A 15,484-nucleotide genomic window follows, 5' to 3' on the forward strand; every position below is an offset into this window, starting at 1 on the left:
AAAACGGCCGGGGCGTGACGCTGACGATGTAGTGTCGAGGTTAAGAATGGTGGAGCTATAACTTAACTTCCCCGTACATCATGGCCTGATGCTTAATTAATGAAATATGGTGATAACTTTAGCTTGTACACAGAGAAATATTTATTCCTGCAATTTGTCATAAGGATAAGGAAGAGTCATTGTGAATCAGTTTAACCATATTCACGTTTCACGTCGCATTGCCCACGGAGCCACACTAACATCAGAATGGAATCCGTGGACACATTACTGTCGCCGCTTACTCGTCTGCTGTCTCATTCACGGCATACAAAATGATTTCATTACATCCGACTCTTAATGCTTTCTCTGAACTGATATTTTGTATTGTTAAGAAGATCATAAGCCATTCGTCGCTCAAAGAGTAACAGCAATAGTTTTAAACCTTTAAACCACACCTAATTTAAGAAGTTCTGCATTTTGCCCACAGAATCTATGAGTAATTACATTTGATTCTGACAATAAACAGCGATTATACCCTTAAACACACTTAACAAATCTCTNAAAGAGGACTGCATATAGGATATTGATGGGGAAGAAGAAGGAAAGAGACCACTAGGAATACCAAGGCGTAGGTGGGTGGACAATATTAGGATGGATCTTAGACAGGATGGGGTGGTATGGACTGGATCAGTCAGGGGAGGGACCACTGGGAGGCTCTTATGAGCACAGTAATGAATCTTGGGGTTCATAAACTGATGGGTAGTTTTAGCAGCTACTCACTTGGTGGCTTCTCAAGAAGGGCTCAGCTCCACGAAGTTAGTTAAAAGTGTGTGTGTGTGTGTGTTCTCAGGCGGAGACTGAATTGTTAAATAATAGCTTAGTGAGTAGCTAACGGGTGACCGAGGATTCGGGATTTGACTCCCGGCAGAGGAAAGAGTTTCTCTTCCTCTCAGCATCCAATTTAGTTATGGGGGCCGGTCCAGCTTCCTATCCAATATCTGCCAGGTGCCCTTTCTCAGAGGGTAAAGCAGGCCTAGGCTGAATGCTAACCACCCACTTCCATCTAGTGCCGAGGTTCAGAATACGTTGAGCTATACCTCCATTACCTGTAATCTACATGACAGTTTAATTAAACACAGGGCCATTTCCCCGTTTCTTTCACATCCTTCTGTTTTATTTGTTCCATCGTTTTTTTCTTTTTAATTTATCCGATATTTTCTATTCATTATTCCCCTTTTCTCATTCCTTTCTTCTTCTTCTTTTGTACTGTCCTGCCCGTTCTCAACAGGATTCGCAGAGGATTTGGTCGGGTCCATTAAGGTAAAGGTTGTAGGGTGTGTGGGGGTTAAAACGGAACCTTAGTTACACTGCGTCACCTTCCCTCCATCCCATCAGCAACGCAGCTTCAGCCGCTGCCAGATACTTCGCGACAGACTTCTCACGTTTATTCCAGTTGCTGGATACCTTCTGCCACTCACTTTACATCCAATCGTCCGTGCTTGCGTGATGGTGTCGCCACTCGAAAGTATGCGCGCCATGGGTAATTCGTTTCAACTACGAGACGAACATGTCAGCATCTTGATTAACGCGTTCTGTCAAGGCAAGCAACATGATTACGAATTGAAGGTTGTTCGTGCGGGGTATAAATAGAATAGTAAACGTCTTCCTCGTCTGTAGCATTCAGTGGTGGTGGTTAATGAGACGGTGAGTGTAAGTAAATTGTGAGCACATGGAATTAAACATAACTCAGCTATTGTATTTAAGCACTCTGTTGCATTAATATATAATTTATTTCACACGTAGTTCCGTCTTAAAATGCAACTTATTCTCTACTCACATTTCATCATCACTATATGTTTCGACAGTATACGGTCATCATCAGTTGTCTTCTACCTTGCTACAATTGTTGACTGTGTGTCAAAATTACGTATCGCGCGTGAACACGATATTTCCTAATTCAAATAAATTTAACTTCATCCCAGTGTTTTCCTTGTGGTCGTCGTCCATTCGCTTGAAAGATATTTGCTTGAGTGGCTCTCGTATTGGATTAATTCGCGCAGAGCAAATAACACGAGTTAAGTACGACAATCAATACTTAGAAACCAAAAACAACAAAATAACTCCGTGGCCTGTAGTCCGCAAGCGACCTATACCGACCGAGCAACCACCGCTTGTCGGCGAAGTTAGTGCCAACTATTTGCGGACAGAGGGTGTGGCATGATCAGCACAACGGATCTCCACGGCCGTTAACCTCGGTTTTCTAGACCGGAGCCGCTATTTTCTTGAAATAGCTCCTCAATAATCCTCACGAGGCTGAGTGGACCCCGTTCTAGACCCACTACTTCTCAGAAAATCTAGTAACGCCGGGAATCTAACCCGAGACCTCTGGATCTGCAGCCAGGAACTCTGACCACTATACCACAAAGGCGGGCATAAAATTATATAACGCAACACATTACAGGTAATACCCCCGCCGCAGAGGGAATGCTGCGCAAATAAACCAGAAGGAGAAACATTCAAGCAAATATATTTTAGACAAATGGACGACGACCTCAAGGAAAACATTAGAATGATAATTAACTTTAATTAAAGTTAATTTATTTTAATTTCGAAATATCGTGTTCGCACGTGATACGGAATTTTGGCATACAGTGCACCAATTTTATCAAGCTAGAAGACACCTGACGATGGCCGTATACGGCCGAAACTTATACCGAGGAAGAAGGGTGATTGGATAATGTAAAGGCGAAGTTGTCCCTGTGCTTAACTAACTAAGCACTACGCCATGAAGGCGTATGGAGATGTGGATGTAGAGATTCACATTTTCTTGACCTCGGCACTATTTGGAGGTGAGTGGTCAGCTTCACGCCGCGGCTGCTTTATACTCGGCGAAAAAAGCCCCCGGTACCCATTGGATAGGAGGATGGGTGGACCCCAGGGACGGTCTGGACGACGTGCAGAAGAGAAAATTTGACCCTACCGGGACTCGAACTCCGACTTCTCGGTCGTCCAGCCCGTAGCCAATCGCTATACCGACTGAGTTATCCCGGCTCATAATAAGTTGCATTTAAGACGGAAATGTACGTGTGCAAATGATAAATCAGCTAGTGGTGTTACATTTTACGCGAACACTACGTAATATCTTTGTCTGCATCTGTGAATGTATCTCGTAGCTTGAGTAGGTGGTCGGCCTTAAGGAAGAAAAGTCCTGCTTGTTCAGGAATATGTCCGGTACGGCCATTATGGTTCGCACCGTATGTTGACAACACAATCTAGTAACTTTCTAATGATGGCGCAACTGTCCACGTCACTATCTGATATTGACGCAGCACTTTCAGAGATGTTTAGCACACAGCACATACAGCACAGGATAAAAGCAAGGAGATTGCACGACTCGCAGAGTCGTCAGAGAGCAAAACACGGTCGTGAGTCCCGCGGGACCCGGAACCAAGAATGACCGTGCTGACGAGACCAGCAGAAATTTACCCGCCCGACTTATGGCCCCAGAAGACATTGGTAGAAAAAATAACATATTAAACAATAACTGAGCAAGCGTAATAAATGTCCCCTGTGTCTAAACCTCACTCCACACAACGATATACAGCATGCATGGAAGAGATAAGAAATGCATACACAGTTTCGGTCGAAAAACAGACAGGAAAAGACAACCTCATGAAACTGTGAGTGATGGTAAGGTAAAGTTGTCAAAGTGTTTAATTAATTAATCAACACGTCATAAAGACGTAGGGTGAATAAATATATAGCTCCACCATTTTTGACCTCGGCATTAGATGAAGGTGAGTGATCAGCTTCACGCTCTGGCTGCTTTATCCCTGGGGAAATGGCCCACGGTAAGAGAGTAAGAATGAGAGTGTAATATTAAAATTGATCGTAGAGAAACAGAGTGGAAGATGGTTGACTGGGTCTATTTGGTAAAGAAGAAGAGAGCAATGGTGTGCTCATGTGAACATGGATTAGAAATTTGTTTCCGGAGGAGGACTTTTCAAGAAGGATCCTGCTTAAAACAGTTGGAGTGACGAGGAAGAGCTATGCCGAGTTGTCATCCAGCCAATCAGCAACTTGACTGCCACTTCTAGAAGCAATCTTGATTACCTATTCGCTCATAAAATGCTAAAGATTAGCTTCAACTCTGATTCAACTCTTTTAACAGTGTTCATTCACCAAGGACACGATCATGAACGATTCTCTGAATGGAAAGCGGCTCGTGGTGTCTGTGATGTGAGGTGTTGAACACCCTCATGTTACTATTTGCTGACTCATCATAAAGTTTCCGTTGTACATCTGTATTGCATTTAATATTAACAAGCAGATTTATCTATTCTCTTACCGGGATACACGAGTATCACAATATACTATTGTAACAGTTCTTTTGCACCCTTAATGTCGTAGCGGACGTTACGTGGCCTTATAACCACGTCGAGGTGTCCTAGGTCCGAGCGATGAGGTTCTCTTCAGGGCTTAACGGGCCTTGCTCCGACGAGAGAGATTATTTTTATTGAAGAAGTCGCTGGATTACAATTGTGTATTGCCACAGTATTACACAGCACTGCACGACTTACAACAGTTACTCACAATCACTGATACACCTACAACTTCAATATTTACAACACTACTATACACTTAAGATGGAAGAGTTTACACCACGTTCCCAGCCTGCGTCTCTCGGACTATCCACTAACTGACTCACTGGGTTACTGAGTGCCCGTCACCCGTTTCAGTCCCTTTAAATACAGTAAGATGACGTAACATCTAGAACCTTCTCTTTCTAGATCTTCCTCGAAGCTTCTTCTACTGAGAAAATTCTAGAAGTTTCCTTTATCAGGCTGGCCGTGGGATGGGTAGTCATTGGTATACCACACCTTCTAGCTGTTCTTATCTGTACATTGCACACCGCGAATTTTTCGAACAGTTAATGCAAAACTGAATATAAGTCACTCTTGGTACAAGATTGGTATTAAGTAACAAGTATTAATATTTATGAATTAGGCCGGTAAGTAATGATCGGTTATAATATATATAGCACAGTTTCAAAACTTAAAAAATATATAGCACGCAGATTAAGATATTTAAACTTTCTCATGTAATTTAAATATCTACTGGGAATTAATTCCAGTGAATCCAAAATCGCTTCTAGAATACCTAGCTCTCATTTTACCAGCATTGGCCACCGTCCACATTAAGAATACAGTGTTCTCTTTTAGGTCCGCTATAGGAAAAGGCGCAGAAAGCGACAGGGGAAAAATATATGTAAAACAAGTATGTTATTTTTTTTTTTTCAAAAATCAATAGTCAGATAGGATCTAGTGTTATGTTTCGCGTATTTAATGTAGACAACTGGCTACAAGTCAGTTTCCATCAGGAAGGTCCTGTGACCTGTCAGCTCGATCAAGGTTTTCCCAAGTTTCCTTCGGTCATCGAGAAAATGCTGAGTTGGTACCCAAATTCCAAGTTGCCACTGCTTGCTTCACATGCAGCCCTCCCAATGTTAGATCAAATTTCACTGTAGTACAGCCCTTACGGTGTCATGTAAAAACAATTCAGTTCATAAGCATTACCTCTATCAGAAGGACCAGCGGACAATGCATAGGAACCATCAGAACTGGTGATATAGTTCCTTGCCCCCCCCCCACGAAAGTAGTGTCTCTCGCTACCGCCCTACTTTCTTTCTTTCTCTCTCTCTCTAATAACAAAAGGTAAAGTTGTCCCTGTGCTTAACTAATTAAGCACTACGCCATGAAGGCGGATGGGGGAGTGGATGTATAGATCCATATTTTCTTGACCTCGGCACTAGCTGGAGGTGAGCGGTCAGTTTCACGCCCCGGCCGCATTACCCCCGGGGAAAGAGTCCATGGCACCCATTGGAAAGGAGGCTGGGCCCCAGAGCCGTTCTGGACGACGTGGAGAGGAGAAAATTCTTGACCCCACCGAGACTCTAACTCCGACCCCTATGTCGTCCATCTCGTAGCCAGTCGTTATACAGACTGCGCTAACCCGGCTCCTAAAAAAATAATAATCCACGAAAACTGATCGTTACGAGCACAAAATATAAATGAATTACGAACATGAAGGCGAGAAACAAACAGTAAATACGTAAGAGCTTTAGCCAACAAATCATGTGCAGTCCCACTGACATCCATAATTACAAGATTACAATGACAGTTACTTATAAAGAAGTCGTGTTACTTAAATTAACTATAATTTTAATTTGTTTAGAATATACTTTTTGGCTAACAGGAACATTTGTTCTAATCAAACTAAATCAAAACTGATGTTTCACCCTGGAATTTGAGACAATGCTTCATTTATATATTAATCGCCGGTGCAAGGAATATAGGTGTCCCAGGAGGGAAGGTCAGTATTCTGGGAGGTCACAGTATGGGTCATTCTAGGCCGCGCCATAGCTCAAGCGGTTAGTCGCTGGCAGCCCGGGTTCGATCCCAGGTCTGGTCAAGTGGGATTTGTAATGGACAAAGTGGCGCTGTTGCGGGTTTTCTTCGAGTATTTCGGTTTCCCCTGCCAATCTTCATTCCACCAAATTCTCCATCATCATAATTACCCGGAGCAGGTACAATAGGCCAATCAGTGGCCGCCGTGCCGAGTGGATCCAGTTGGACTCCACCCTCCACTAAGCGAATTAAAAAAAAAAAGGGTCATTCTAAGCAAAAAATTGCACATGCACACGTGTCGTATTCCGAAGTGTTTCCGATATAGAGCTATTTCACTGTACAGTCCCAAAAGTGTTGATTAGAAAGAGATGTTAAATACTGTTTCTAATACCGGTATTTATTGTTCAAGTGACAAAATTGGCACAGTTAACCTAGTATACATGTTCGAAAATTCCACCGTCAACATCAACGCACTTTGCAACTCGTGCGAGGACATGGCGTGTTGCTCGTCTGTACAGTGAACAGTGTACTGTACAATGCAATAGCTCTATCTCGGAAACCGTTCGGAATAGGACACATGTACATATACACTTTTTTGCTTAGAATGACCGTTACTATGAGCTCCCAGAATATTGACCTTTGCTCCTGGAACACTCTGTGTAAGAGCCCCAAAAATAATATTTCTGATAATATGAGGCAAAAAAGTTCTTCGAATAGTCTGAAAATTGGTGCGACCTTGTAAATCTCTGCTCATGTAACAGGTGACGTCTGTAAAATGTCGACTTGTGGCGTTTCGAACTTCTTACTATGTTTCGCTCTTACCATACTTGTTTGGAATGCGAATTTCGTAAATAACTGAACTTACCACAGTAATCTGTTATGTGGCAGCTTATATTGAAGTATGCTTTAACACCTTAGAGGCACGTCTGTAAACAATATTCTGTTTCTCCTTGCTGGAAATAAACCTGTATTTCCCAGGCTAAAATAAGATCAAGTCAAGGAGGATGAGGTGGGCAGGGCATGTAGCACGAATGGGGGAGAAGAGGAATGCATATAGGATATTTGTGGGAAAGCCAGAAGGAAATGGACTACTGGGAAGACCAAGGCGTAGGTAGGTGGACAATATTAAAATGGATCTTAGAGACATAGGATGGGATGGTATAGATTGGATTGATCTGGCTCAGGATAGGGACCAGGGGAGTGTTCTTGTGAATACGACAATGAACCCTCGGGTTCCATAAAATGCTGGGAAATTCTTGAGTAACTGCAGAATTGGCTTCTCAACAAGGGCTCAGCTCCATGAGTAAGTAAGTAAGTAATATAATTCTTTCTCATCATTATTTTACACGTAGGATTTTAGATTGTCACACCGGTGTTTATGAAGGGTACTTACTGTCTACTGGCATATAACGCCGTGTAGTCCGTTGAAAGCCAACTGACGTTTCGGAGGTATATATCGCCTCTATGGTCGAATAAGCCAAACAAGATACCAGCGTGAAAGCAGGTATCGAGCAGAGTTAGTACTGTCTTGCTCAGATTATTTGTAGACCCTGAAGATGGAGACGATATTGTTCTCCGAGACGTCGGTTGATTCGGCGTTATATGCCAGAAGATGGCAGTCTTCATCATTTTATACATTAGAACTATTTTTAAAAATGGATGTTCAGTCACAGCGATATCTCTTATCACAGTTTACAGACTTTATCTTATGTATTCACACCACAGAGATTTCCATTCGGAATGGTAAGTCTTTGTTCTCAGAACATGACCTCTGCACAGCGCTGTAATCCAGCATGACACATTTTCCATGTCGAAAAACGTCATTTACATTTTCATAATAACTGTGAGTCAGAGACGAGGCGGAATAAGTGTCTCCATCTTTCGTTGAAATTGAAAACCTGTATCTGAAGTTATTAGCACCTTTCTTTGGTCCAATATAAAACACAGCACAGTAGAAAACACCGCTTTGCACCCTCCAGCTTACATAAAACAGTTCATCCATTGTTATTATGGCTTGGTAGTACCTCTGGGAACACGACACGTTATGGAGCACAGTTTTGAATTTCCTTGATACACGCTGGACGCAACTTCCTTTGTGATTGGCTTCAACGTGTCTCCTCACAGTATCCAAAGTACCTCTCCAATTACACCCTGTATTTGATATCTTGGCAAATGGACACTTGTGATTATCAAACGTACACTCATCTGCATGAGGTCTAATTAGGTTTTTAGTGAGCAGTTTTGTACACCCTCTCAGGGTGTTTTTGCAAGGATACAATGTTTCTGTTGCTATGTTCTCCAGGGAAACGTTTCGCACCTTCAGGAACGGTCCCCTGCAGATTGGACACTTATCCAGTGTTACCCTACAGTTACAACAGAGGTTGTGCCCATTGTTGCAAAGCATGATGGGTGGCATCATGTACTCCATACAGACTGGACACTCCAGTTCTTGCAGAAGCCGATTATGGAATCCCACTGCTAAGTTGCTCATGTTGGTCTATGGTTTGGCACAAATCCCAAGTTCGTTTCCTGAAAGAAATATCAATCAGTTTTAATGTCCGTCATTGTTCTACGCATCACAGCTGTGACTGTTAGGCACACAAATGTCATGGTTCAAGTGTATGCGGCGCAGAAGCTACGTTCTGATGTCAGAGTTGAGGTTCACGCTACTGTGACTACGAAGTTGATTGTCTTCTGACTTCCCTTTGCCACTCAGACCCAGAATTTCCCCCCATTCTGTCCTTCGAAAACGACCCTCTAATACCAAAAGCCATTACTTCTGTTGTCATTAATTTCGCTATTGGTTCAGGCCTTTGGTCCAAATCCTCCAATTACATACTGTATTACGCAGTAGTGTAGTTGGTTGAGGCACTATGCTACAAGCCTGAATGTCGCGGGTTCGATTCCCGATGAGGTCATTGGATTTCTTTTAATTTACCTAATTCTTCTACACGCACTATGGCCCTGGGGTCGACTCAACCTCTAACACCAGGAACCTTCCTTGGGGTAAAAAGCGGCCGGCCGGCTCGTAAGGCTGACCTTACCGCCACCTGATTCGATTGTCTACAAAATGTGGGAGCCTCGACGTCTCACAACCGTATAAGCGTCCACGGCCTGTTACAGGCACAGATTTGTCCTATTTTACATTCAGTTACCTATATTTTTCCACACCCAACTTACTCTTAGACCCTTAAGATATAGGCTGTAAGTTACTTAAAACGTCGTTAAACTTCTACCAGACTACACGGCGCCACATCCCAAAAGATAACAACAGTCTTCACAGTTATCGCCATGAGAACTTCCAGCCCTATGTTAAGTAGGCATTTTAAAGGATCCAGGATTTAATTAAATGCAGTTAACAGGATAACGAAAACATTCATCGTGAACAGCAGGCAATATGTTCCAGGGATTGTCAGGTTACACATCTTTAATTACCCAGATGTTCCACAACGTGAAATGATAATCACATCGCAAGAACAACTGAAGATCTCCAATGGCAAATTGTATCGTAATCCAATGTAACGCTGCTTATTCGCAGCTGCTCTGGACTCTTTGAATGCTAGAGTGCCATAAGTGCGAACTAACAGTTGTGTACGAAATAGAACAAAGAATCACGGTGACTAGAAATAGTGAGTATTTAAGTAAGAAAATGAAATAAGAAATATATCGAAGTTCCCACATTTTCTATACAATCGGCTCACAGTTGGCGGTGAGGTTGTCAGCCTTAAACGCCGAGCGGCCGCCCTTTGCCCCCAAGAATATTCCTGGTACTCATTTTTGTTAGAGGCTGAGTCGAAACCAGGGCTATAGTGCGGCTGGAAGAGAATCGAACCCGCGACTTTTAAGGATCATGCACCGCCAGCAGACGACAGGCCGAGTCGGAAAATCTGCCGCCTGTCGGCGAGCCCTGCTGTGTCTGTTTTATCCCATCTGATGCAATAGAGCTACGCGCCGAGTCGGCGAAAACCGCTCCGTGTGTCATGAGCCTAATGTTCTGACTGCTCTAGAGCCTTCAGAACGAGTCATTTCGTCTTGGCGCCCAGCCCCTAGAGGATCACGAGCAAAGATTTTTTTTTGTGACTGAACCCTTGCCGTCATGGTCCTTATATAACATCCTCTCTAAGGAGATGAGTGTGTCTCTTATGAATACGCTTGGCCTTTGTCAAGTGTAAGTATCGCACTTGTAGCGTGTTATTGAAAATGTTTGCATTTGTCACAATAGCCGGTGGCAATCCGTGGAGGCTGTTTTCCTCTTTAGTCATTTCGGAAGGGATGACAGATTTATTGGCGAGTTAGGACTTGTTACTCTTATCTGGATAAAAGACAACAAATTGCCGTTTCATACAATCAGTTTGAGTGACCGGACAGGGACAATGTCACCACAGGACGAAAATCTGTAATTTTCTGAGAAAGTGAATTCTGTTTATCTGACATGTGTAGCTGTCATAATTCATAGAAATTTTAATTGGCGCTAGTGAACAGGTTGGTCTAGAGGTAACGCAGGGAGACCTAAGTGTATGTTGCTGTTTTGTCACCAAAATGCAGGGCAAAATGATGACATAAAGACAGCTAACACATGTTTTGAAAATTTGGCAGAGTTCAGATATTTGGGATCGCCAGTAACAAATCAAAATTTGATTCAGGAGGAATTAAGAGGAGATTGAACTCGGGTAATGCTTGCTACCATTCAGTCCAGAACCTTTAGTCTTCTCGTCCGCTGTCTAAACACATAAAAATTAGGATACACAAAACTATAATTTTGCCTGTAGTTCGGTATGGGTGTGAAACTTGGCCTCTGACGTTAAGGGAGGAACATAGACTGAGGGTGTTTGAGAACAGGATGTTGAAGAGAATATTTTGACCGAAGAGAGACGAAGTGACAGGAGGTTGGAGAAAACTGCATAATCAGGAGCTTCATAACTTGTACTCTTCTCAAAGTATAATTATAATGATGAAGTCAAGGAGGATAAGATGGGCAGGGCATGTAGCACAAATGGGGACGAAGAGGAATACATGCAGGATATTGGTGGGAAAGCCAGATGGATAGAGACCACTGGGAAGACCAAGACGTAGGTGGGTGGACAATACTAAAATGGATCTTAGAGAGATCGGATGGGATGGTATAGATTGGATTGATCTGGTTCAGGATAGGGACTATTGGAGGGCTTTTGTGGACATGGTAATTAACCTTCGGGTTCCATAAAATGTTAGAAAGTTCTTGAGCAGCTGCACAACTGACGGCTTCTCAAGAAGGGCTCATCTCTGTGGAGTTAGTTAGTTAGTTAGGTGTCATAATGTGTCTTCGGCAGGGTGTAGCAGAACCCTAACCTGAAGATTTTAACTGCTTTGACATGCGAGGATCTGAGTTCTATCTTCGGGAACTGCTTTGTTTTCAAAAGTCATTACGTGTTTGGCTTATGCTCATTGCATAATAACTTTGGCTGGTTAAAATTAGCAAATTTGAGAGGAATTCTGTCTCGGAGGGGATGTCGTCAATTCAGATACATCTTGGGGAATACAGCGACGCTCCTGCAACATACTTGTCCTGGGGGACTTGGCGTCTTAAATTAATCGGAGTCAGACGTGACTCGGCTGCAAGCCTCATGTTTGTCTGAAGTAATCACTCCTTCATTTTGGAACGTTAAATTTTAGTAATAATAATAATTCTTGATAGCTCGATAGGTTTCGCTTTCGAATAAACAGACAATTTGTTAACATTGGAAGTTGTTCTGGTATCATTGATTTGGAACAGTGGACTGGCTTCAAGCGTACAGCTACGGGTTGCGTAAGCTGTTACTGTGACACGGTCCTGAGAGAGCTGGATGGCCTACCGAAGCCAGCATAGAAGGGTTACTTTCCAATCCGAGCATCTCGCGACTCAGGAACGTTGCAAGGACACCAACTTATTCGATAGAAGGGGAAATGAGATACAAAAATATAAAGAACGAAAGGAATGAAAAGGGGGCGAAGAATGACACAAAAAGGAGGCAAAAGTGGAATACAAATAAGTTTTATAACACGGCGCAACAAATTTTCACAAAGCTGGGGTAGACTCACGACAAAAATTACAGTCATGCAGGCGGAATGCACACAGTTATCTTTAAGGAATGCATTCTGTTGTGTGTTAGTAATATATATATATATATATATATATATATATATATATATGTGTGTGTGTGTGTGTGTGTGTGTGTGTGTGTGTGAGTGAGTTATTGGTGTGTGTTTTTGTTGTGCCTGGCAGGTAAAACGAAAACTCATATATACAGAGCACAGATATTTTATCCTATTACGTAATTCAAATTAATAACGCCACTTAAAATGCAATTCTATTCATTAATAAAGCACCATTTTTTGTAAACTTATGGTTGACACACGTTAAAAAATACCAAGAAAAGTACAAAAGAAATAAGAGAACTCGCAATTTTGATTCAAAAATCAAGTGAGATTTTTTTATTATTATTGTTATTATTTTTTGGCTCTGTTAACACAATTATTTGTATAGACACAGCATATGATATAAATTTACTACATATTTCGCCCTTTCGGCTACCATAAGATACTAACACAATGTACACCCACCTTCACTTCATCCAATGTTCTTCCCCGTATTGGACAAAATTATCTGACAAGCGATAAAACATTTCTAACAGTTGTCGAACATAATGTCAGTTTCGTTGTAACCACGTTTGTAATCATTGTATCACAATTAATTCAAGAAGATTTTTTTACGTTACCATAGTAAACTTGTTAACTGGTCTATTCAATCGTTCAGTCACGTACCGGTCCAGCAAGGTTCCAGTGCGCAGTGCAGAGTTAAGCACAACACAGTTCCCTGTCAGGGTCGCTTGACTCCACTCCTGCGAGATCAAGAACTGCAATACCCACGCAGCTTCTCTCTTACGGGTTTATATAAACGCAGACAGCGCCCCGGGGATTTTCCATGAACACCGTGTGACGCAAGGCAACAATATTTATTATCCGCACACGTGGTCTGCTATATGCCACTGGCATATTTAAACTTTACTGACAGATTTTAGGCTTTGTGGAAAACGGAATTATTCTCCTTTCTTCTTTTATCCCTTTACTTCCCTCCCTTCTTCAACGCTTTCCGCGTGCTATCAGTATCTAGACTATACAGCGTTGAGTGGTGGGGACAACAGACGAACGCTCAATTGGTATTTTTTTTTTAAGTTGTCATAAAGTAATCCATGTACTATGCCGGTATTTGCCTTGCAGAACTGGGGAAATCCATGAAAAACCTCATGCTCGATAGTCGGTGACCCTCTTTCTTCAGCTCTTTCAGCCTACAGAACATACCCAATGTGTAAATGTTGTTGCGTGTTGCCTATGCAGCGCGTTATGCGGACCGGATACCAAACACTATTTCCCACAGTTTAGTTCGGGTTCACGTGTCCTATGCTCGTTACCGAGAAGTGCATTATTCCTGCTGTTTCAACAATCCGTTGCTTCGGAGATGCGATATTCCCCGTTGTTACGTAACGCTTCTAACAGTTCGTTGTACTGTATTGTTACTTCCTACACAACAGTCTGTTATTGCATTTCCATGGAAGTAAACCTTCCGGATTCCAAAAACAGTATATTTCGTTGGTTCTTATGCTGCTTATTTGTTTATTTACGCTCAGTCCGTATAGCGACGGGCTACGGACCGGACTCTAGAGTTCGATTCCCGGCCCGAGCGAGAGATTTTTCTCTTCTCCGCAGCGTCCAGACTGACTTTGGGGTCCACGCAGCCTCCTATGCAGAGGATACCGGGGGCCCTTTCCCGGGGGTAAACCGGCCAGGATGTGAAGATGACCACTCACGTGCATCTAGTGCCGAGGTTAAGAATGTTGGAACAATACCTCCACTCCCCTATATTTCTTCATGGCGTAGTGCTTAATCAATTAAGCGCAGGGACAACTTAAATTTTACCCTTATATAATGGCGCTGTCAGAAGCTCAGATTATGAAAGCGTTGGTTGATATGATTATCAGTGAATAATGAATTCATGACCATGAGGTACTGTGTCCGGGGGATTGGGAAGAATCTCGAAGAACCTCGCAGTCGGAATAGCTGGAGTCGTGGCCGCTAAACGAAACCAGAACCTCCCGAATAGGATTCTAGACCGTTATTACTATGCCAACCCTCCCGGGCTGAATGTGTTCACCCCGCAAGGATTCAGTGAACTGAACAGACCAATCCCTGAGAAAAGGGAGCACCCACAGCTGATGAGGAAGGTAAAAAGGTAAAGTTGTCCCTGTGCTTAACTAATTAAGCACTACGCCATGAAGACGCATGGGGGAGTAGACGTATAGATCCACATTTTCTTGACCTTGTCACACTAGTTGGAGGTGAGTGGTCAGCTTCACGCCCCAGCCGATTTACTCTCAGGGAAAGAGCCCCCGGTACACATTGGGTAGCAGGCTGGGTGGACCCCAGAGCCAGTCTGGACGATTTGAAGGAGAGAAAATTCTTGCCCCCATCGAGACTCGAACTCCGACCCCTCTGTCGTCCAGCCTGTAGCCAGTCGCTATACCGACGACGCTATCCCGGCTCCTCCCGGGCAGAAGTTCATCTAAAAATATTAATAACTTTGGTTCGTACTTCACAGGAAACACATTACCTCTCCACTAACTGGTTAATGCTACGAGATGTGATCACAGTGTATTCTAGGAACCATACGAGACACCTGAATGCACTCTGTGGACAGAATACAAAGATTTCCTTACTGTTAAGGAACGCGGTACATAACGAGTAGAGTACAGATTGGGCTTCCAACAGATTAACATGAATCTGTTGGTTGAACGCGAACTGAAGCGCTTCACCTAACCGGTTTTATAGCGGTGTCGCTCTTTATATGTGGGAGACGCTCGGTTCGAATTTATGTCTGGGCACAAGCTATCCTGGCTGGAGTTTTCGTGTTTTTTCTCAGTCTCTCCAGGAGAATGCCTGGAATAGTATGTCGCTTATGACATCATGGCTCCGTTCTAAATTCCGCCTAATTTAAATTCTGACTTCATAAAATGAATCATATACAAGCTCACTGACATTCAAGATAAAACCCAATGGCGGTCTTGGTATTAGAGTTTTTCTGATCT

The 15,484-nt window shown here is 42.9% G+C and overlaps 1 protein-coding gene across 3 annotated transcripts; it reads right to left on the bottom strand.

The window, feature by feature from the left end:
- Positions 1-7,686: 7,686 nt before the first annotated feature.
- On the bottom strand, positions 7,687-13,258 carry LOC111866442 (E3 ubiquitin-protein ligase SIAH1B). 3 transcript variants are annotated; one of them, XM_033752261.1, is made up of 2 exons: positions 13,121-13,258; positions 7,687-8,915 (listed from the first exon to the last, which is right to left on the bottom strand). In XM_033752261.1, exon 2 carries the CDS (start codon positions 8,875-8,877, stop codon positions 8,101-8,103), a length of 777 nt encoding a protein of 258 aa, XP_033608152.1. In that variant the 5' UTR covers positions 8,878-8,915; positions 13,121-13,258; the 3' UTR covers positions 7,687-8,100. The 3 variants fall into 3 exon arrangements, with proteins under 3 accessions (XP_033608152.1, XP_023711180.1, XP_023711179.1); XM_023855412.2 differs by having other exon boundaries at positions 12,966-13,258; XM_023855411.1 differs by having other exon boundaries at positions 13,167-13,255.
- Positions 13,259-15,484: the final 2,226 nt, after the last annotated feature.

The sequence above is a fragment of the Cryptotermes secundus genome, unplaced genomic scaffold (genome assembly GCF_002891405.2).
Source record: "Cryptotermes secundus unplaced genomic scaffold, Csec_1.0 scaffold300, whole genome shotgun sequence".
Lineage (NCBI taxonomy): Eukaryota > Metazoa > Arthropoda > Insecta > Blattodea > Kalotermitidae > Cryptotermes > Cryptotermes secundus.

Excerpts from the sequence above, each read along its gene's own strand:
- LOC111866442 (XM_033752261.1), bottom strand. The coding sequence starts at position 8,877 with ATGAGCAACTTAGCAGTGGGATTCCATAATCGGCTTCTGCAAGAACTG.